The 21,268-nt window shown below is 40.4% G+C and overlaps 1 protein-coding gene across 3 annotated transcripts in view; it reads left to right on the top strand.

Annotated features, from left to right (window-relative positions):
• Positions 1-19,995, top strand: part of SIAH1 (siah E3 ubiquitin protein ligase 1) — a 36,874-nt gene extending 16,879 nt beyond the window's left edge. For 2 of the 3 annotated variants that reach the window (XM_067550587.1, XM_067550579.1), the window contains exon 2: positions 18,621-19,995. In XM_067550587.1, the coding sequence (XP_067406688.1) occupies positions 18,623-19,471 (849 nt within the window). In that variant the 5' untranslated portion in view covers positions 18,621-18,622 and the 3' untranslated portion in view covers positions 19,472-19,995. Of the gene's footprint in view, positions 1-12,941; positions 13,792-18,620 lie in introns of all 3 variants that reach the window. The other variant, XM_067550573.1, reaches the window with a different exon arrangement.
• The last annotated feature ends 1,273 nt before the right edge of the window (positions 19,996-21,268 follow it).

The raw sequence follows: 21,268 nt of genomic DNA, 5'->3' as shown, positions 1-21,268 counted from the left end.
TTCTGGAGCACTGTCAGAGCTGGGCCATCCATGTTGACTGCTAGAAACCCCATCTCTCTCCTCCTTTTCAACCATACCTCTGAGCTGTAATGTTGAATTGAGCCAATAAGCCTCCCAAGGAGTTTTCCCCTCAAAGATAGTGGGCTTTTGTGTTATTTCAACTGGGATAGTCTGGGCTGCTGTGGGCTAAATGGTGTAGGAAACTTGGGACATGTCTGGATTTACCTTAGTCCTCTCACTTGCTCAATTCCATATCCAGGCAGCCGCCTTCTGCTGTGATCTGTGGTGCTTTCATTTCCTTCTGGAGCAGAATTTTCAGAGCTTAGTCTTTGCTGCAGCTCATCTTGGCTAGCAGATTCCAGTTCGACCAAAACCCCTTTGGTCTCTACTATATCATGAAGAAACTTGTGGTTTATGATAGTCACATTGTTGGTCACCTCATAATCCATTTTACCATTCCTGCCTGGGTGTGTTACAGCTGAGTTTCCCAATCTGGCCAGGCACTTCGTTGCTGCTCCAATAGGGATCTCAGATCAGCCTGCACATCCTCTCTGGGCCCTTTCTGGGAAACCTTTAGCTCCTGTTTTAGGTCTTGTCTTAATTCATTTTGAGAAGTCTCCAGCTCCTGTTTTAGATATTACTTTAAACCTTTCTGGCCATCTTAGATTTCTGTGAGCATTGCTATTAGTTGTTCCTTCTTGGTTCAACAACTACACCAGCTCACAATCTCTCTCCTTGGAAACTGAATCCCACACCTGACACTAGCATTGTCTCTTTTTGACCTAAGTGACTAGTCAGAGTTTGAGGCCTTGGGATGCTCCAGTTAGGAGGTGAAATTAGTGATAGCCAGTTATTTCTTTGATCCAATTTTGTTTATTTACAAGGAATGTATATAGACCCGTGTCTTTGAGCAAAGAGAGAATCAAACAGCAGTGAACAGCTTCTCTTGCTCCCAGTACCAAGAGCACTCTGCACCTGTGACCCAAAAACCTCTCTCAGCAATGAAACTGACCTGCACAAGAGCCCCACAAGCCTGAGCCAGCTGGCACAGGCCAGATACAGGTTTTCCTTTACTGTGACATACCCTTAGTTTCTCTTTCTCTCTGTGTTCTGGCCTCCCCCAAATGCCCCGTTCACACCAATGCTAAGCAAAACTCCTGGGCTGGTTTTCATACTCCTTTTGTCCCAGGTGGGGGCTTATTTTTACAGTTACATTAATTGAAAGGTGCATTCACACCTGTCAGTCAAATGAGGTTCTAACTCATCCCAAAACAAGGTTTCACCTTACTCATATCAGTACCTTTTAAAAAGCTGGCCTCATGATCTTCAGTTAGATCTCATCATCTTCTGCCTAAGCTTTCCTGTTTTTTTCAGTTCCCAATTGCTTTTTCAACTTTGAATGAACTAGGTCACAATGAGCTTGAAGATGAAAGTAACAGAAATGGAATGAAATTTGATGGTACAAAGGTGTAAGGTCATGCACTTATGGTCGATTAATTAATAAGAATTTCTTCTACAAGCTGGAGGCTTATCAGTTGGAATGGAAGCCACAGAACCGGAGAGAAACCTGGGTGTGTTGTCAATCACAGGATGACAATGAGCCACCAGTTTGATGCAGCTGCAAAAAAGTCAAATGCGATGTTAGGATGTAAAGGTGAGGCATTTCCAATGGGGGGGGGGGGAGAGAGACATATTAATGCCATTGTACAAGGCACTAGTAAGACCTGATTTGGAATACTATGTACAATTCTGGTCACCCATGTTTTAAAAAAAAAAAAAAAAAAAAAAAGATGAATTCAAACTGGAACAGGTGCAGACAAGAGCCACTAAGATGATTAGGGGAATGGAGGACCTATCTGAGGAGATTGGAAGAGCTTGCTTGTTTAGTCTTGCAAAAGAAGATATGTATGAGAGTGGATATGATTACTCTATAAATACATCGGGTGGTGAGAATGGGAGAAGGAGGTAAGCACCAGGGAGAGCAAAGAGCCTTTAGGACAATGTTGGCACAAGAACAGATGGGTCTAACAGGCCATGTCCAAATTCATGCTGGAAATTAGAAGGTTTCTAACTTTCCGAGGAGTGAGGTTCTGGAACAGCCTCCAGTCCTAGTGAGAGTTGAGGGCAAAGTTTCAGAGCGTGCAGGGCAAATAGTTTTTTATGATGGTGGGCGGCAGGGCATGGCAAAAATGGGGGACTGTTTCGCTTTGTCTTATGTTCCTAAAGTTCATGTTTCAAGGCTTCAGCCAGCCACCTGCAGGGATCAGAAAGGGATTTTTCCTCTGCAGTGTATTGCAGAGTTATTTGGTTTCCTTTCTCTGAAGCATTTGTGAAGGCCTAAGCTAGAGATGGGACACTGGACAGGTTGAGTTGGTGCTCTGAGATGGCACCAAGCAATCTGTCTCAGGTGCTTGGCTGGCTGATTCTTCCTCATGTGCTTGGGGTCCAACTGATTGCCATATTTGGCGTTGGGAAGAAATTTTCCCTTAATCAGTGAGCTTGGGGGTTTTTCAACTTCCTATGCAACATGGGTGTGGGACACTTGCCAGGATTAACTGGGTATATTTCATTTAATCAGTTCCCTTTAACTTTTTGTGATGTGAAACTTGGACTGGCTGCTTACGCACACTCCAACTTTGATAGCCAAGAGAATAAGGCATAGGTTATGAAATTCTATAAAAGTCTCTTGGTACCCCACAGTCTTATGAACTCCACCAATACTTTTCAGTTGATTACTTTATAAAGGATGTTTCTTTGAAAGTTAGTTAAAACAGTATCAAACATTTCATTTGAATAAAAAAGTCAGAATATTTATTAGCAAGTTTTATGTTTATAGCTTTATTTTTGTAGAATAGTTCCAGAGGGGTAGCCGTGTTAGTCTGTATACAGCAAAAACAACGAGAGTTCTGTGGCACTTTACGAGAGACTTCGGCTCTGAAGAAGAGAGCTGAAGTCTCTCGAAAGTTTATGCCTGCAAATATTAAATTTGTTAGTCTTTAAAGTGCCACAGAACTCTCGTTGTTTTTATTTTTGTAGAAAGTGTTCTCTAGATTGTGATTTTTAGGGCTTGTCTGCTCTAGGGAGATACTCAGAAACACCTATCTCTGAATAAAATACCATGTGTGGACACTCCTATTCTTGAATAAAAGTGCCTTGTTTCTGTTTATCTTAACCCACCTTCAAAGTATCAATTATAGTGTAATAGTGAGTCAAGCTACATGTCAAATGGCTAACAATAAAATAATTAATAATGGAATTTCAAGTCACAGTAGTATTTCAGAGTTGAGATTAAAGGTCATAGCTCTCTGAATGCTGCATTTTTGAGCTCTTCGTGTCTGAAAATATCATGTAAGAAGAACTCAGAAAAATTGTCTATATCCCATAATCTTAAAATCACTGACTTTCTGAAATGATACATTTCTTGTATTCCAGTAAATTGTTTTTGTTAGCAGGATACAGTCCTTGTATTGCAAAAGGTGTGGTTGGTTCAAACAGCATTAGATAACTTTTTTATTTAACCAACTTTTGTACGCTAGGAAGATTTGAATAAGGAGATCATATAGCTTCCTGACACATGTTCTAGAAGTGACAACAGTTGATAACTTTTGTAGAACTTCGTAATAACTAAGAGGGATGCATATCAGTCACAAGGAGGAAATAAATACAAGGATAATTCCATGACTACTGAAAGTGAATGGGGATTGTTACAATTGTATATGTTGGTCTGGCTTTCAGAGGTTTGTGTAATTAATTTGCTTATGCAATCTAGAGTCATCACATTTGTTGTTCAGGGTCAATTGACTGAAATTTGACTCATATTTCTAAAAAATAGACCTGAGTGGCTTTCTCTGTGAATGAACTTTTTCTAAGCTTATCTTTCTGTACAAGACTGGAGTACCTCCACTATATGTAAGGTTCCATAGCAAACCACACCTTAATTCCGCAGTGTGAAGTCGCTCAATTCTGCAGCACTCTGGTGTGACCTGCTACAAACTCTGCTGGCTTCTTTTAAATTAAAACATGAATTTCTTTTTAGCTGTGTTGGACCATCAATAGTGCAATCAGTATAGTAGTCACTATTTAATTTGATTTATTTTATGCTATTGCTTTATTTTCAGTTTTCAATATTGTGTACTTTTTTAATCAGCCTAATGACATCATAAAAGTTGATAAGGAAGCTGGAGGTTTTGGCAGCTAGGAAGGAGGCAGTTGGACTTCTGGAACCTCTGTAAATGTGGATGAAAGTTAGGAATTGTGGGTAAAGCCATGCTGATTATTTTAGTAGTAGTAATGAATAGTAACGCTGAGGTCCTGTCAGCACAAAATGTAATAATCATTTTGTAACCAATTTAGAGACAGAAGGTCATTCTTAGAGTTATGGTTACATGTAACACTCTTCAGTTTGTCTTCACACAGAAGTTTTTGTAAATTTGCACTGAGCATGCTGCCTAATCATGTTGCAGTAGTGCATTTGGAAAATCTTTAGAACTATCCAGTAATGTCTCAGCAGAAGATGCATTACCCAGAGGAAATGCAGAGTGACAGCAGCAGCACATAGAGCAAAGTGCAGTATGACGTCCTGCATAGAGATCTGGGAAAGAGAAGGGCTGGCCAAAGCATTTCCACAAATTTGGTGAGGGTGTCCTCTCCACATGACCATCCCCCCCAAAAAAACGTGTGCTGAACTAGTTACAGGAAAACAATCATGTGACAGTCTTGGCAGGATGACATAGCTGACATGGTTATTAATAACTATATACCAACCAAGTTTTATCCATGTGGCAAACAGAATCATCCATCCTCAGTTATAATTTATGGCCTTCGGCCTGTTCACACTGTTGCTAGGTTTGGGCATTAATGTCCAAGGTGGCATTTGTGTGTTTAATGCAAGGGAATAAAATGCAAGAATTAAGTTAGTTACTTTAAAAATGCAAAACACACAGGATGAGTTGTGTGGGGAAACTCCCCTAGCTCTGAAGATATTATGACTCATAGTGATGAGTGCAAAAAGTGAGTTTGTTACTTTAGCTCAGTTGAGTTAAGCTATTATTTGTTCAGGGCATGTCTACACTAAGGCTAAGTGTATCCTAGAAGCTCTGGCCAGTATAACGGCAATGTTGGGTGGGTTTTGATTTTTTTTTTTTTTTTTTTTTTAACCCAGCATTTCTGTACTGACTAAAAGTCCAGTGTAGATGCAGCTTATACTGGCAAAGAAGTGCTTTGTCCATATTGTTTGTTTAATTTGAGGAACTGATACAAATGACAGAGAAAGTGCTCTTTTGACAAAATAAGCTGTGTCTATGTTAGCAGGGTTTGCAGGTATAGCTATACTAGCAAACCTCTTGTAGTATAAAGTAGGCCTAAAAAGAATGTGTTTTTGCAGTGAGACGGGAAGCCTAGGATTCATCTCAACCAGCAACATCTGAGTAAAGCTATTTCATATCAAGGAGGTATGATCAATACTTATATCATCCAAGGCAAAGCAGATTCTGACCATTTGTAGATCCATGCAGTCTTGGGCATGAGAGGGACTACAGTATGGTTCTTTCTGCATGCTTTATAGGGCATAGGTATGTTGGCTTCAGTTTCCACTATGAATTCTTTATAAGCAGCTCAGTAGAGTAGTCTTCCAGATTTGAGAGGAACCAAATCCCCTACCAGTTGGCATTTTTGTTACTACAGAATGTCTCAGCTTTGACTAGCTAATGTTCCAAATTTGTGGTTTGTAAAACCATGTATATAATGGCATGCAATTGTCAGATAGATCTCCATTTCTTAAGTATATCTCAACACATTGCTCAAGCTGTTTGTTCTCCAAGACTAGAACTCCTGTATTCTAGCTGTAAAGAAGAAAAATGTACTTACTTGTAATTCTTCTTTGAAGATATCCCACAGGACTTCCACTTCCCGCTGACCTACTTCCCCTCAGAGTTTGAGGAAATGTTTGAGCTTGTGGGTCTGCATCCACCCTTTGACTAATTTTGTTGCTTGATCTTTCTTTCTTGGAGTAGTTGACTCAGGTTCAAAGAAGAAAATGAAAACTTGCAATAGGAAAGGAGTTGGCATATTATGAAAAATGCTGTACATTTTGTATATAATTAGATTTAGAGGAACTCTCATTTCCTGCTCTCAAACAGGAGCCGGCTAGAATATCCTGGAACCTCTGAGGTGCCCTGGGTTGTTTTCTCTCTATAGAACAGCACCCTTGAGCCAGCCTCCAAGGTACCTCAGAGCATCAAAAATTGTAAAGCTAAAAGAATTTTCCTCATGATGGAGGCATGAGATCATAAAACAATTGAGTCTGATAATGCCTCAGAGAAGTAGAACTACAGGTAAGTAATTTCCTCTTAAGGTGGTTAGCCCAAACTGCAAAGTCAGGAAAGTTCAAGTAGAAATGTTAACTCTACCATCTGTCATATATATAATACTTTTTTGTGGTTTGTATGTGTGTGTTTAATAAGAAACTTGTATCATTGCATATCTGATTTATAAAAACAATGGTTAATGAGTTAATGTTGCATTTGGAAACTTACCTTTTTTGCATTTCCTGACTTTGTGATTAACTGTCAATCCTTAAAATAGCTTTAATGGTAGATTGTCAATTTAATGTGCTGTAAACTGACAAATTAGTTAGTAACAACACATTAGATTATTAAAAGTGAGAAATTAAAAAAGCTTCCACTGTTCATGCTATTTTGTTTACTATTTGCATTTCTATCATTTTCAGGTTTTTAGTGATGTAATCATAGACTTTTGGAACTGGAGGAATGTTTAAGAACTTTTGTAACAGAATGGAAGAAACATTCTTGGAAACGCTTCTATTAACTTAGGTTTTATAACTTTTTTTACAAAATTTAAAATTTGGGCAAAATTGAAGTTCAGTATCCCTTTACAATCGATTAACTTGACACAGTTCCTTCAATTTTAAACCATATCTGTGAAGACTGAAATAAGGATTAGTTGTTTAAAAGTAACTCTCCAAAATATAACCCTGATGAAATGCGCAGTGTATGTTTTCTCTTCTGTGTGATGTCTTTTGCACACCTTAATGTCACCATGAAAAAAAATTTTGGGCCACATAAAATAATGCAGTATAAAAGTGTGTTGTTAAGCAGCTTGTGTGTGCCATATTAAAAAAAAAAAAAAAACCCACAAAACTTGAGACTATTTTGCCCAGCGTATTTTTCTTTTTATCAATTTTACTGCACTCCACATAGCTTTATAGTCACAAACCTTAATTTTCCTCCTACCACCAAAGAAATATTAATGACTCAAGATACAACTTTTCTGCTCATTGATCTAAACATTTTTATATCTTTGTAGCAAATATTTAAATATAGAAGTTTCTGGTTGTATTTGAGTAAATAACGAAATGCATATCAATGTTATGTAAGATTACAGGTCTTTATTTACAGCTGGCTAATGGCCTACATTTTCAACAATTTAGTTAATTTAAGGTTTGACAAATTCTGCAACTTGTTTTGGAACTCTGGTTGACAGTGATCTGGGTAGTGTTAATAACAATGAAGTTGTTGCAGCATCCAGGAGTCATGGCAAATGAAAGGTATAATGGTGGAACAAAAATCAGGGCTTATTTAAGTGTAAATAAAGAGAATTTCCAATATTTCATACATAGCGGGACCTATTAAAACGAAGTAGGACTTTTCAAATTTTTCTGTATTTTTGTTAAAACCTCTAACTTTGTTTCCTATAAACTGTAAATATTGAAATCTGGTGGATACAGTCCATTTAAGTAGATCTGAAATGTAACCTGAAAAATCATCTTGCTTTTAAAAAAATCTGTATTATATAATGGGATCTCTAGTGGTTTAGAGCATTTTCTCTATTGCTGGAGCAGTCTGCAATTTGGTGTAATTTAAAATTTAAACACCCCACTTCCCCCCCCCCCCCCAAAAAAAAAAAAAAAAAAGTATTCAGTTTCCCACTCAGAAGCAAACTTGAAAATGGTTGACCCAAATCTAGCTCTTGTTGGTATTTGATCTTACTGAAAACTCCTGACATGTAGACATCCCTATGGATATGGCCTTTGGATATAGTTCACTAACACTCTGGGCATAGGTGTTCTATATAAAAGTCTATTTCAATAACATGAAGTGTTTTGGTTTTTCAAGTAATATGTGAAACTATAATACTTTGGAAAATCACAAAACCAAGGTGTCTCTGGGTCTATGTATGTATAAAATTTCAAGTTCTGAGACATGGTATCTTTCTGCGCTCTTTGTAAAGTTAATTTTTTCTTTCTTTTTGATGTCTTTGGGCTGGTCTACACTGGGAACTTATACCCCTGAGAGACATAGCTATGCCGACCTAACCTACCCTAGGATAGGCAGCGCTACTGCTTCTCGAGGAGGTAATGGGAGAACACCTGCTGTTGACATATGTAGTGTCTACACTGAAGCACTACAAGTGGCGCAGCTGTGCCACTGTAGTCTTAAGTGTAGACATAACCTCAGTCCAGCGTTTGGTATAGTGGTTATACTCCATCTTATTCTACTTCTGTAGGTCTTCAGGTATGGTAAGAGAGCTAGAGATACATCTACTCCTCTAACAGCTTTCTCTTTTTCTGGTGTCCCCTTCCTTACACTCAAATATCCCAGATAATCTACTAAAGTAAGTTCCCTTCTTTTTCTTACCCTCCTCTATTTCATTTTACATCCACATTAAATGTTAGCTTTTATGGTTTGCTTAAGTGGTGCATTCTTCCATTTGTGGCCACCCTACCATATTGGCATCCACCATAGGTGTTAAAAGTGGACTTCAAAGGAAAATAAATTGGTCTCTTCCTCCCTCCCCATCCCCTTAAGATGTATAAAGAAGACCTGGTTTTTGAAAAATTTTTGTTTTTCTGTTTGTTTTGCCATTAGAAATTCAGGTCTTGAGAACTATGAAATTACATTGCAAGGGTCAAGACTGGTTATTGAACAACTGAAAGGGGAAGGGATTTTTAGTCATTCTTAAAAGTTCTATTTTATTAACACTTATTTAACTTCAGTGCCTTACAAAAATATCATCCAGTGTTAAAGATTCATCACTGGCTGCTCCTTTAGCTAAGTTATTAGGCCGTGTATTAACAGGCAAAGTTCAGTAGAATCTCAAAGATACAAACACCAGAGTTATGAACTGACCGGTCAACTGAACACCCTGTGAACCGGAAGTACAGTAATCAATCAGGCAGTGGAGGGGAGGAAGAAGAAGAAGAAAAAAAAGCAAATACTGTGCAGAGCAGAAACAGTCTGGGGTCTGCACTGTTCCTGTAAGCCAAGGGTGCTGTTTCACCTCCTCCTACCTCACAGCTGTTTTCCAGGGAAGAAGTTTTTTCCAGGAAAGAAAGCGGCCACAGCCGAGCAGCTCATGCTTCAAAGAACTGAAGGTTGCAGCCAAAGCCTGATCTAGAGCTGGAGTCAGTTACGCTCTGGAGGAGTTTTAAAGGGCCACAGCCAGTGCCCCGTGCGCCCCAAGGTTTGCCCGTGGCTGCACTCCTGGATGCTACCAGCACCCCTGTGAGTGCCAGGGGCAGGGGAGGGAGGGGCGCTGGCAGCTGGCTGGTACCAACCCCCTACCATGTGCTGCCTCTGGAGTGTGGCAAGCAGTGCGCTGAGCAGGGTGAGCGGTGGCTGAGGACTTGGGCTTGTTGTGCCAAGGGTGTGGGGCAGCGCCCCCTCCTCCCCCCCCAGTTCAGCCCAAAGGCAAGAAACAAGAATAGGGCAAAAGAGCTGCTTGCAAACCAGGCAGTGCTTCAAGATGCCACCTTTGTAGAGATCTCTCCCAGCCTCAGCTGGAAGAGACTGACTGCAGGGTACTGTACCATAATGTTTTGTTCAGAGTTACAAACAATCTCCATTCCCGAAGTGTTTGTATATTTGAGTTTCTACTGTATGTGCTTTTCAGTCACGTTACTTGATCCATTTATCTTAAACAAGCTTTCCAATTTGTTTAAGGGCCTTATATAGACTAGAATGTAAGGTGTAATACCTACTAACACCCATTAACAAACACATTTGTAAAGTCCAGTGAAGGTACACCACCTTTCCAATTAAACTGGTTAAGTTTAAAGCCTAGGCCTCCAGACCAAAATTCCATCCACAAAAGTACAACACGAAGACCATAGCTGATATTTTCAAACTAAAAACTTTTGGGTGGGGAGGCTGAGGGAGGAGAGATGGAAAAAATGTTCAGTTGACTATACATTATGAAATAGCAAAACAAAAACAAAGTTGACCTGCAAAGGAAAAACAATGGTTTTGTGTACCCATTTTGGGAGGTGCTGCTTTATGATGCATGAGAGAAGGCCCACAAGGAAGCATTTTATCCTGCTTGTTTTCTGTTTTTAAAGAAATAAGAATGTCATGTCTAGGGGATTCTGGTCTGCTGGAAGTCTACTTTGAGAATAAGATAGTAGATTCGTAACTTGCTTAGTCCTTACCCCAAACTCTGGGGTGTGCCCCCCTAGGTGGATGTGGAGGAACATTGCGGGAGCACGTTAGGGCCTAGGCCAGCCCCCATGGGGGGCAGGGAGGGAGTCCAACTCTGCCCCGAGCTCTGTTCTGGCCCTGCAACCCAGCTGTGGCCCTGGCCTCAGCTCATGGCCCTGCTCCCAACCTTGGCCCCGAACTGCTGCGGCCATGCTCCCCGCCTCGGTTACTGCTCCCAGTCTTGGCCACCTGACCCGACTGGGACTGCGGCCTCAACCCCCCGCCTTGGCCCCCAATCCTAGCTGCTGTTACCAACTTGCTCCCCACCGCCGTGGCTCTGCTCCCAGCCTTGGCTCCAGACCATGGCCCTGCTCCCAGTCCGAGCTGGGAGTGGAGTGGAGTGGGCACGGACAGCAGTAAAGGGGGTGTAACCTAAAGTTTGGGGACCATTGCCTTAACTTAAAGGGGGGGATGTGTATGTGTAATGGGCCAGAGGGTCTTGTACCTTTTTGTCTTTTTTTCAACTGCATCTTGGTGGTTGAGTTTGTTTTTGTTAATACCTGGTTGAATAAAAGTCATTTCCTCTCTTAATCAGGCTTCACTTGCTTGATTGCTATGACAAATTGACAGTTTCCTGCATTGAACTTTATTGAATTAAGTTTAACATTTTTTGAGTTCATTATATTAAAAACAGTTGTGTATGTGTTGTGCAGTTGTATTTTCTTGGATAGGGTAAATTACGAAAAAAATGGGATCATTTGGCAAATTCACTCAGGCTGTAACATCTCCAGAGAAACCACCCCTGAAAGGTATACATATAGTAATTCAAACTAGATTCTCCACATCCCAACAGACAAAGCAAGAGCTTTTGGATAAATTGCCTGGTTTTAAAACTGGCTCAGTACCTTCTTCCTAATATAGCAAATGGACAGGACCTCTGGTCCACAGAAGGCCCTAATCTTTAGAGTAGGGTTAAGGACTAGGCCTTCTAGAATCCATATTAGGGTCAATCCAAGTAAGCTTTATTAGCATGCATGTAGGTTCTTAATTTTTTAAAATATTTTCTCTAATGCTTTTTACCTTAAAAGCAAGGTAGGCTTGCATAGCAAGTACTGCATGGTAACTTATAACTGTTGACAATCACTTTTCTCCTGGCTAGTGTACACTTAAAATCAGTACAGCTGTGCCTTATTAAGAGTGCTTGTGTAGCTGTGTTACATAATAAAACCATCTAAATGAACAGCGGCAGCGTGGGAAAGTGTCTCCTGCTGACATAGTGCTGTCCGTGCAAGTGCTTATGCTGGCAAAATTTGTTGCTCGGGTGTGTGTTTTCACACTCTTTTGAGTGACAAAAATGTTACCATCATAAGTGCTAGTGTAGACAAGACCTCAGTATCTGAAAAGAAAGCAAGTAGTCTTTTTAGGTAGACTGTCTTTGCTGAGAGATATATACATAGTGAAGTCAGGGAACTGCTCAGCCTGGATATACCTTGGTCAGAAGGGTGTGAAACATGCCTCTCCACCCAAGAGAGGCAACATCTGGAGAGCTGGAAGCCTGAGATTGGATGCCTTCTTTGGACCACGGAGGGGAAATACAGGTCCAGTTGCCCTAAACTATGACAGTTGCTGCAGTGTTAAAATGCTGATACTCCTCCAGTTGTCCATAATCGTCCAGGAAAAAACAGGGTGGATAAGACCTGAATTTCTAATGTAGTGGGAAAACACTTTGTTAGAAAAAGAACTTTCCTGGACACCTTTACCTTTACACACCTTTATAGAAGCTCATACCCAACATTTTTTCCCTTTGCAAGCAATCTCTGTCTGCTCCTGGCAGTTTTAGGTTTACAGACTGTCACTGTCTTCATCTTCTATGTCAAAATTTGTCTTTATGCCCTCACCATTGCTGTTTCACTTCCCTTTCCTGTAACCCCCAAGGTCCAGCTTTCTAGAGTCCAGTATTTGTAGTATTCAGCTGCATCAGCTTGATTTTTCCACTTATGGCCACTGCTCTAGTTCTTAACATCTTCCATGGAGTTTTCCCATCTTACCTTAGACTTCTTTTCTGTGTTTTCCCTTGTGCTCCTTTGTCCTCTGGAACTGCCTTTAAATAGGAAGTTTCAACAGTAAAACTAATGTAACTGTGTTGGGTGGCACAGGGTTTACCTACGTCTTCCATTGGTGTCTTGTTTTACATGCTTTAACTTTTTAGTTAATTGTTAAGAGTGGGTTTATAGATTAGAATGATAGGTAATGATTACACATAAGCATATAAAATTAAGCTTGTTAGCTACTCTCCACAGTAATATTCACCTTGTACAGGAAAAACAAAAATGAAGTTACATCAGCTTTTGTTGGAAACAGCTTAATCGCTTAAAATTCAGCAGTTCATTTTACATTGGGCAGTTGAAATAGCTTCTAAAACAAGCTGCGACCGGGGTTTCCAGCGGCACTGTAGGTAGGGGACCAACCCACTCTTTCCCGTCGCTTCTGAACGTTTGTGTTTTGCAGACTGCACAGCCAGTTCTCGCCTGATCACGGGAGGCTGATATGCCAGGGGGAGGGGGCCACGCCGGAGCTGCTGCTGTCTCCTTTCTCCGCCTCCTTCCTTTTCCGTGCGACCAGGCTGGTGGTGCTAGGAGGAGCTCGAGCAGAGCACGGAGACAGACGGCCAGGCTAACCTTTTGGCAGCAAATGGCTTTTCCACAGAAGACAACGCACGGGACTGAGAAGTTCTCCTTTCTGCTTGTTACTCTGGCTTTGCAGCCTCCGCTCGCCGGCCCGGCTGGAGCTGCGCAGAGCTGGTGGCAGCGCGTCCGTAGCCAGATCCTTCTCATGGGCGCTGCGTAGCCCAGCAGCGGAGGGAAGGGAAGGCGTCTGCAGCAGCAGAGCTTCCTTTGCTAGGCAGCAGCCGGAGGAGTTTGGGAAACCATTTTAGGGAGACTGTCTGAAGATTCCTGTATGTGAGACAGGTCGTAAACTGGAACAGATCGGACAAAGCTGTTCCCTTCTCCTCCGATCCAGGCAGTGTTACGTTCCCACTGTGGATTACTGAAGAAACTTCACTTGGGGCCGGAATTGGATAGGTTTCTGCCTACTGCGCTGGAGGCAGTTCCATGTTTGCGTGATTGCCTCGCATGAAAGTAGCCCCCTCTGGTATCGTTCCAGGTCTGTCTGTCCTCAAGCTTCATGTTTCCAGGAGGGGCCTCTGTTATGAGTTCTTGTTTCTATGGGGAAACGCAATGAGCTGTTTCACGCCTCATGACGGGGAAATCTGCCTGGAGCTTTCTGTATTCGTGGAAGGGGGGAGTCCTGTTTACATCATGTTTGTCAGGAAGTAAAACCAGCGAGAGAAAAAAAGGTAGCATTTTTAAACCTTCTGTGTTGCAACTTATTAGGTGCACTATGTTAAAGCTGCTATCTGGGATTTGTGAAATCTGAGTCTCCAATAGATTAAGGCATTGCAAAAATTTAGTTTTCCTGCTCTGCAGTTTTGGGAATAACTGTAGGTTTGTTTTTTCCAACAGGTTAATAAACTAATTCAGTGTTGGGTTCAATGATGGAACCTTTTTTCTTGATGCAGAATTCAAAAATCTTAGCAGTATATTCCCCCCCCCCCTTCTGTACTTCACTTTCTTTCTATTTAAACCTTGTAAAATGTTTTAAGATACAATTTTTGTTAAACTATATGCAATGTTTTGGTGGTGACTCATTCAGTACCTTAGTTTGTCAGTGTTGCTTAGAGACCAGCTTCCCCCCGTCCCCCCCCCCCAGTGAGTAAGGACTGGTGCAGATCTCATCTATGGGGTAGCACCCCAGTGTCCGATACATTTTCACCTGATACCAATTTGATATCTTGACAGTTGCATTATGGTTTCTGCAAGTACAAAAGGAACTTTAAACAATTTTTTCAATTTTCTCTACATAACTTTTGGCTGTCTGTTTGTTTTCCAGTTATATCTGGCTGGCTGTTTTGCTTTTGGTGGAAAAATGTATCAGGCTAGCATAAAATGTAGCTGTGACTAAAAATGTAGGCTTTAAAGAGTAAGCTTATGAAAATAAACTTGAGTGTCTCTTGTTTCTCCATTATTTTGTATTACTACTGTTTCCTGCTTTTTCCATGGTGCTGATGAGGGTGAAGAATGGGCTTTGGACCGGTTTTGGCTCCGCCAGCTGGAACATAGGGTAATGGTCTGTGTGCATGGGCCAATCTCTTGTTAGCTTGTCACTCTGGCTGGCTATGTGAAGGCAGTTGGCTGTTTCACAGGCCCGTATTTGATCCAGTGGATGTCATGTGGTCCTGAGATGGTGATTAAAACCATGGGTGGAGAGTGCGTGATGGGGAATCTGCCTGTGAGAACTTATGAATTCCATTTGATTTTATGAACCCTAATTGTAACCTGCAGGGTGGGATGGAGCCCGTTATGTGTTGTGTGCTGAGAACTAGTTTGAACTGATATATCCTAGCCTTCAAAGGCAGCATAATCTAGACTGCTCTGGAAGATTTATGGGCTTGCTAATGACTTTTATCCACTGCCCACCCCAAGAAACAATGGTGTTTTGTCTATGAACTCAGTATTGAGCAAGGAGTCCTACGTTGGGGTTCGTGACCAAGACTGGGTTTATGAGGAGTTATGTGTGCATGGGGATGACCAACAGTCTCTTGCTGTAGGGAGACAAGGAAATTGCCATCTAATCTGAATTTGGACAGACTTGTGACCCAACAGGTTCCCAGGACTGGTAAGGGAACAGAGAGACAAGCCTTTGTTTTTTTCTATAGAGTGCTCTCATTTTTCAAAAAGTGTGTGTGTGTAAGAAGTTACTTTCCAAAGCCTGTGTGTGTCTTTAACTGTCATATGGTCCTTGAAGAGTATAACTAGAGAAACCAGAGTGTACCCAGCCAGGTGGACTTTGGAGAGAATGGATCTAAGCAATGGGGAGAGGAGAGGAAGATCAGGAGGACTAAGGCTCTGGTTTCAAGGTGGCTGTATTCTGGGGTCTCCACAGGGGTGTCAGACATGGGGTCTGCACCTGAGGAGTGCTTTTGGGTGTCCCAGAGCTAGGAATAGTGATTAGTAACTACCCAAATCCCGGGAATTTAGCAGCCTACAGGATTTGGCATTGGATCCCTTACAACAGTCTGGCATCCGTTTAGAGAGAGGTCTTGCAGGACTAGACTGTGTTGACAGATTTTCTCTCTCCCCCTTCATCCTTCAAATAGGAATGCCTTATAACAGGAAAACAGCAGTCTAGACATCCAAGTATTGCTGTCAGGTAGCCACAGGTATCAATTTAGGGCAGCAGTTCCTAAACTGTGGGTTGTGATCCCAAGTGGGGTCACTTCATCAGCAGATGGCATCACAACAATCCCAAATGTGCAGAGGACACCATTTTACAAAACGGCCGCCTCTGCACAGCGTGACCTCACACGCATCTTATGCATGAGGTCACGTCGCACGGAGGATGCTATTCTGCTTTACAAAACGGTGCCCTCCATGTAGCATGACCTCACATGCACCGTATGTGTGAGAGATGATGCAGTCCAGAGGATGCCGTTTTGTAAAGCAAAATAGCATCCTCCTTGCGGAGTGACCTTGTATGTACAGTGCGTGTGGGGTAGTGGGAAACAACATATCTGAAAATGGGGTCATGCAGAGGAGATGTTTGGGAACTGCTGATTTAGAGCCCCAGTGGCCTCTGCTAAAAACCTGGAGGACTATAATGGTAAAGTCTAGTTTGGCTCAATTTATGTTCTGTCACTGGGGAATCCATCATAGATTAAAGACCATCCTATACCTCAACACACAAGTGGCATAGTAAAGTCTTGGATTCTAAATAGGTACGTGGTCAGGTCTGTGTCTATGGGATTCAGACAGAACAAGAATTTTGAATGCTCGGTTCTAGGCTGATGAAACGGATGTTGGATGTGAATCTTGTAAAATAGATGGGGGAACAAAGGGCTGGTCTCAGATGCAAAAATGTTCCAAGCTCTGGCTTGGGCAGAGTTGCTTTTTAGGAAAGAATTGGAATGCCCTGTCATAATGGAAATGGCCCATAAATAAATTATCACTTTGAAATGAAGTAGACCCTGATTCTCTTGTCATGTTCTGTCATGATGATATGCATCTAAGCAAAAGTAGGCCCCTTATATGATCAATGTGGACCTCTGGTCTTAAGTGGGAGCAATTCCACAGCTATGGGTGGGTATGCTGATAAATGAGGTGTTCCTGCTTTTGTTTTTAGCAAGGCATACCTACAATAGAAAGCAGTGAAGGGGGGGATAATAAGGTCTATGTCTAGACTCTTGGGCAGGTGGGGAGAACTGACCCTTGCAGGGGAGGCACTTCAAGTAGTTGAAAGTTTACTGTGGAGGGGGGGCCCAGTGGTTACATGGGACTTGAGTTGGCTATTCTCTTATTCTTTTCCCGTTCCCTTCCGGAGGCACAGGAGACTAGGCAAGGCTAGTTTTTTCACAAACACTATTGGCTACTTCCATATGTCTGGATGTATTTTAAATTTAGAGCAGTGCTTCCCAAACTTTTCTCTGCTGTGGCACACCTTGATACCTTTAATTATTTTGAGGCACACCATCATATAGTCTCCAAATGAAATCATGAATATTCATGACTCAATTCAGAACTCAAGTAGTTTTTCAAAAACTTCCATGGCACACCTTTTCATGCCTGACAGCACACCAGTTGGGAAACACTGATTTAGAATAGTCTGTTGCCTCTTCTATATGCGTTTTGTCCTCAAAGATGTTCTCAGGTCTCTGAAGATAGCTACTGGAAACATACCCCAATAGCTAAGAAGTTTGAGAAACTTGCAGATAAAATGTTTGTGATAACCCCTAAGAAAAAACTTAAATGTCAAAGTCAAAAAATAGATTCAAACATTTTTCTGATGTGGTAAACATAAAATATTGAAACTTTTTTCTCACAGATTAAAGGAATTCTTTCCTTCTAAACAATCTCTTCTGTATATGAAGGAAAGCTTATGTTTTATTGACACATCTGCTGAATATTTTAGTTTTTCTTGGGAAAACTATAGTTTGTCTTCCCAAATGCCAATCCACTACAGTTGTATTTTCTGAACTGAAAAAGGGTAGCAAAATGGCAACTTTCACTGAACAGCCTTAAATTTAAATAATTCTTATAAGTTGCTAGAAGTGTTTCAGTGTATACCTCAAGAAACAAAGAACTTCCCCTCAGATTTTAGTTTGAATACTTTTTCTTCCTAAGAGTTAGTTTGGCAGATACAGTAAAAGAATGTAATCTCTCCAGATCCACTAATGATTTTCCACCTCAGCCTACTGAAACAATAAACCTGCCCTAAAGACCAGAAAACTAACATCAGGGAAAGGGGAAAATGACCCTCTTTTGAGAAAATAGTATTGTTTTCTTTGCAAAAGTAGTCTTTCCTTTTACCTTAGTAGCAAGGGGAGTAGGAAAAAATCTAAAGAGCTAAATGGCCTGACCTATGGCTCATCTCCTAGCCAATGCCCTACTCCCACCATCTCTCAGGATTTTTCTACACGTTCAGTAAGTGGAATAACTGGCAGAAAGTTTGCATAGCAAAGGGTTGTGGTTTTTTTGGGGCTTTTTGCTTTTCACAGCAAATGGCTGGTTTCATATTTGCTAAATCTGAGGTCTTTGAAAATACAGCTGTACCGTCACTAGTAGGATGGTTATTACGGAAGAATGTTTATGGTTAGAACCCCTTTATTTTCTTGTCATCTAGAGTGTGGTACTTGTTCTATATATCCAACATACATATATACACACACAACATGTTTGGAGTTCACCTATTCAGGAGTACCTTCAGTTTTTTGGGTTTTTTTTTCTTTAAGCAAACAGACATCCATTCTCAATCTTGTTAGAAAATGTAACAGAATTTCTTTGCTCCTTGATCTCAACTCTGTACAGCTGGCCACCATGCAAGTATTTTACATCCTTTCCAGCTTCAAATATATACACTATAGCCACACTATGTTTAAGGAGTATCACATTATTTTTTGCTCCCAGTAAAAACTGTCTGAAATATACAATATATTAAATTATATATTTGATTTCTCTCATATAAAAATTGTTTGTTAAATCAACAGTTACAGGGAAAAGACTCCTAGTTACGGAGATACAGGTGTATGGACACGTTCTCTTATACAGTAACTCTTTTTTTCCTTCATTACAGAAATGAGCCGTCAGACTGCTACAGCACTACCTACAGGTACTTCAAAGTGTACACCATCACAGAGGGTGCCTGCTCTGACTGGCACTACAGCTTCCAACAATGACTTGGCAAGTCTTTTTGAGTGTCCTGTGTGTTTTGACTATGTGCTGCCACCTATTCTTCAGTGTCAGAGTGGCCATCTTGTTTGTAGCAACTGTCGCCCCAAGCTTACATGCTGCCCGACTTGCCGAGGCCCACTGGGTTCCATTCGTAACTTGGCTATGGAAAAAGTTGCCAATTCTGTACTGTTCCCGTGTAAATATGCCTCTTCTGGATGCGAGATAACTTTGCCCCACACAGAAAAAGCAGACCATGAAGAGCTGTGTGAGTTTAGGCCTTATTCATGTCCATGTCCTGGTGCTTCATGTAAATGGCAAGGTTCGTTGGATGCTGTAATGCCACATTTGATGCATCAGCATAAGTCAATAACAACACTACAGGGAGAAGATATAGTTTTCCTTGCTACAGACATTAATCTTCCTGGTGCTGTTGACTGGGTTATGATGCAGTCTTGTTTTGGCTTTCATTTCATGTTAGTCTTGGAGAAACAGGAAAAATATGATGGTCACCAGCAGTTCTTTGCTATCGTACAGCTGATAGGAACACGCAAGCAAGCAGAAAATTTTGCTTATCGACTTGAGCTTAATGGTCATAGGCGGCGATTGACTTGGGAAGCAACTCCTCGATCTATTCATGAGGGAATTGCAACAGCCATTATGAATAGTGACTGTCTAGTCTTTGACACCAGCATTGCACAGCTCTTTGCAGAAAATGGCAATTTAGGCATCAATGTAACTATTTCAATGTGTTGAAATGGCAATCAAACATTTTCAGGCCAGTGTTTAAAACCGTTGAATTTAATTTTGCAGAAACTAGGGTAACCATCTTTGACTGCCAGACATAAACTATTTGGTAGAGGGAGGCTAGACATATATGAAGGTAAAAAAAAAGAAAAGGCTGTTAAATTACGGAAGCAGTTGCATGTAGTAACACTAATATATTTAAAATAAGTCAACAGTAAACCACTGAAAATATATATACACCCAAAATGGGCATCTTTTGTATTAAGAATTGATTCTACAGGAAATATTGTAAAATAGTTCTAAAAACTTGTTCGTAGATTGATTGTACTGTTGAAAAGGATACTGTTGTGTTTGTTTTTGTTTTTTTCCTTTGACTGACAAGCCATGTTGAGCAGTCTGGTCTCTTGCCACTGCTTTTTCCCCTTTAAGTCACTACATAGTATTGCTGCTGTTTGTGTATATTTTTTGTGTATTTGCTAATTTTTATTAACTTCTAGTTTTTCATTAAATAAATATGACTTTCTTTTCTGTAATTCAGGTTTTCCTCCTTTTTTTGTACCTTTTAAAAATTAATTGCGGTTTCATCTTTTGATATACATAATTGCTTATGGTAAAACTTATACTTCTGTATATTTGGTAAACTTTGTCTCTTCACAGTAGTCCATTCATTGGCGATACTGTTCTTAATTCAGCTACTCTGTGAATGTATTGAACTCTAAAGGAGCAATTACATTGGAAGACTGATCAGAAAAAAGCTCCTTTAAAAATAGGTCTAGAGGCTGATGTACTTTGAGTTATACCTTCAAATAAAAGTGAAGGGTTATTGGATAACATCCTAATTTAAAAAAAAAAAAAAAAAAGAGAAAAGAAAATTCAGGCACACAATTTTAGACACTCAAACTCATGTTTGTATTTTGGTTTTGCAGTACAAGAAGGCATTGTCTTATGCAGTATTTGTAACTATAAAACAGACCATTTAAAAAAAAAAAGGGCAGTCTCAGAATAAGATGTTTTTGGTCTTTTATAATTTTGTCATTAAAAGAATACCTGGCAAAATAAAAATTCTTGGTTTTTGCTTTAGCACAGAGTTTGACTAATTCAATATTCTAACTCTACTTGTTCTGGTATCTGGTCTGATTGAGAGAACCATCTTTATTTTCCTTAGTCATACTAATCTTGTATGTCATCCCACCATGTTAATGACATGATGAACAGTGTACATCTAAAGGACTGTGTGGGTGCAATTCTCTTGCATTAATGTCATAAGTGGTATATCGGGCCTTTTGCAGGTGTGAGAAATTCATCTTGAATGTATGTGTGTCCATACTCCGCACTGAGATGGTGAATGTAAAAAAAAAAAAAAAAAACTTAAATCTCAAACTACTTTAAAGATATTTCTTTGCCAAACTTGGTAACTGTGGACATATGCTATTGGAAGAAGTAGGATGGATATTAACTGCTTTTTGTATAACATTAAAATACAATTTATTTACTATATATTGTCTAACTTTCTTGTCAGAAATTGATCTATATTAAGACAACTCATTGAATTATTTTTGATGCAGGGACTACACATTTAGCCTGATGGGGTAAGTAGTCGTACAGGTAAGGAATGTGAACCAGTATAGACTTTTATAGACAGTGCAGAAATATTTTACTTTTTGGGATGTTACACTGTTCCAAGTGGATACAAATTTAAGAAATATACTGACATCTCATTTCTTATTGTACTGTTACACTTTGATCTTTAAATATTAATACTTGCTGTGATCATTTTCTAAATGCAGCCTATTTAATTTTATCTAC

Source organism: Emydura macquarii, unplaced genomic scaffold (assembly GCF_026122565.2).
Source record: "Emydura macquarii macquarii isolate MOO-44397 ecotype Brisbane River unplaced genomic scaffold, CSIRO-AGI_Emac_v2 contig_295, whole genome shotgun sequence".
NCBI lineage: Eukaryota > Metazoa > Chordata > Testudines > Chelidae > Emydura > Emydura macquarii.
This window is presented reverse-complemented; position numbering and strand designations above follow the sequence as displayed.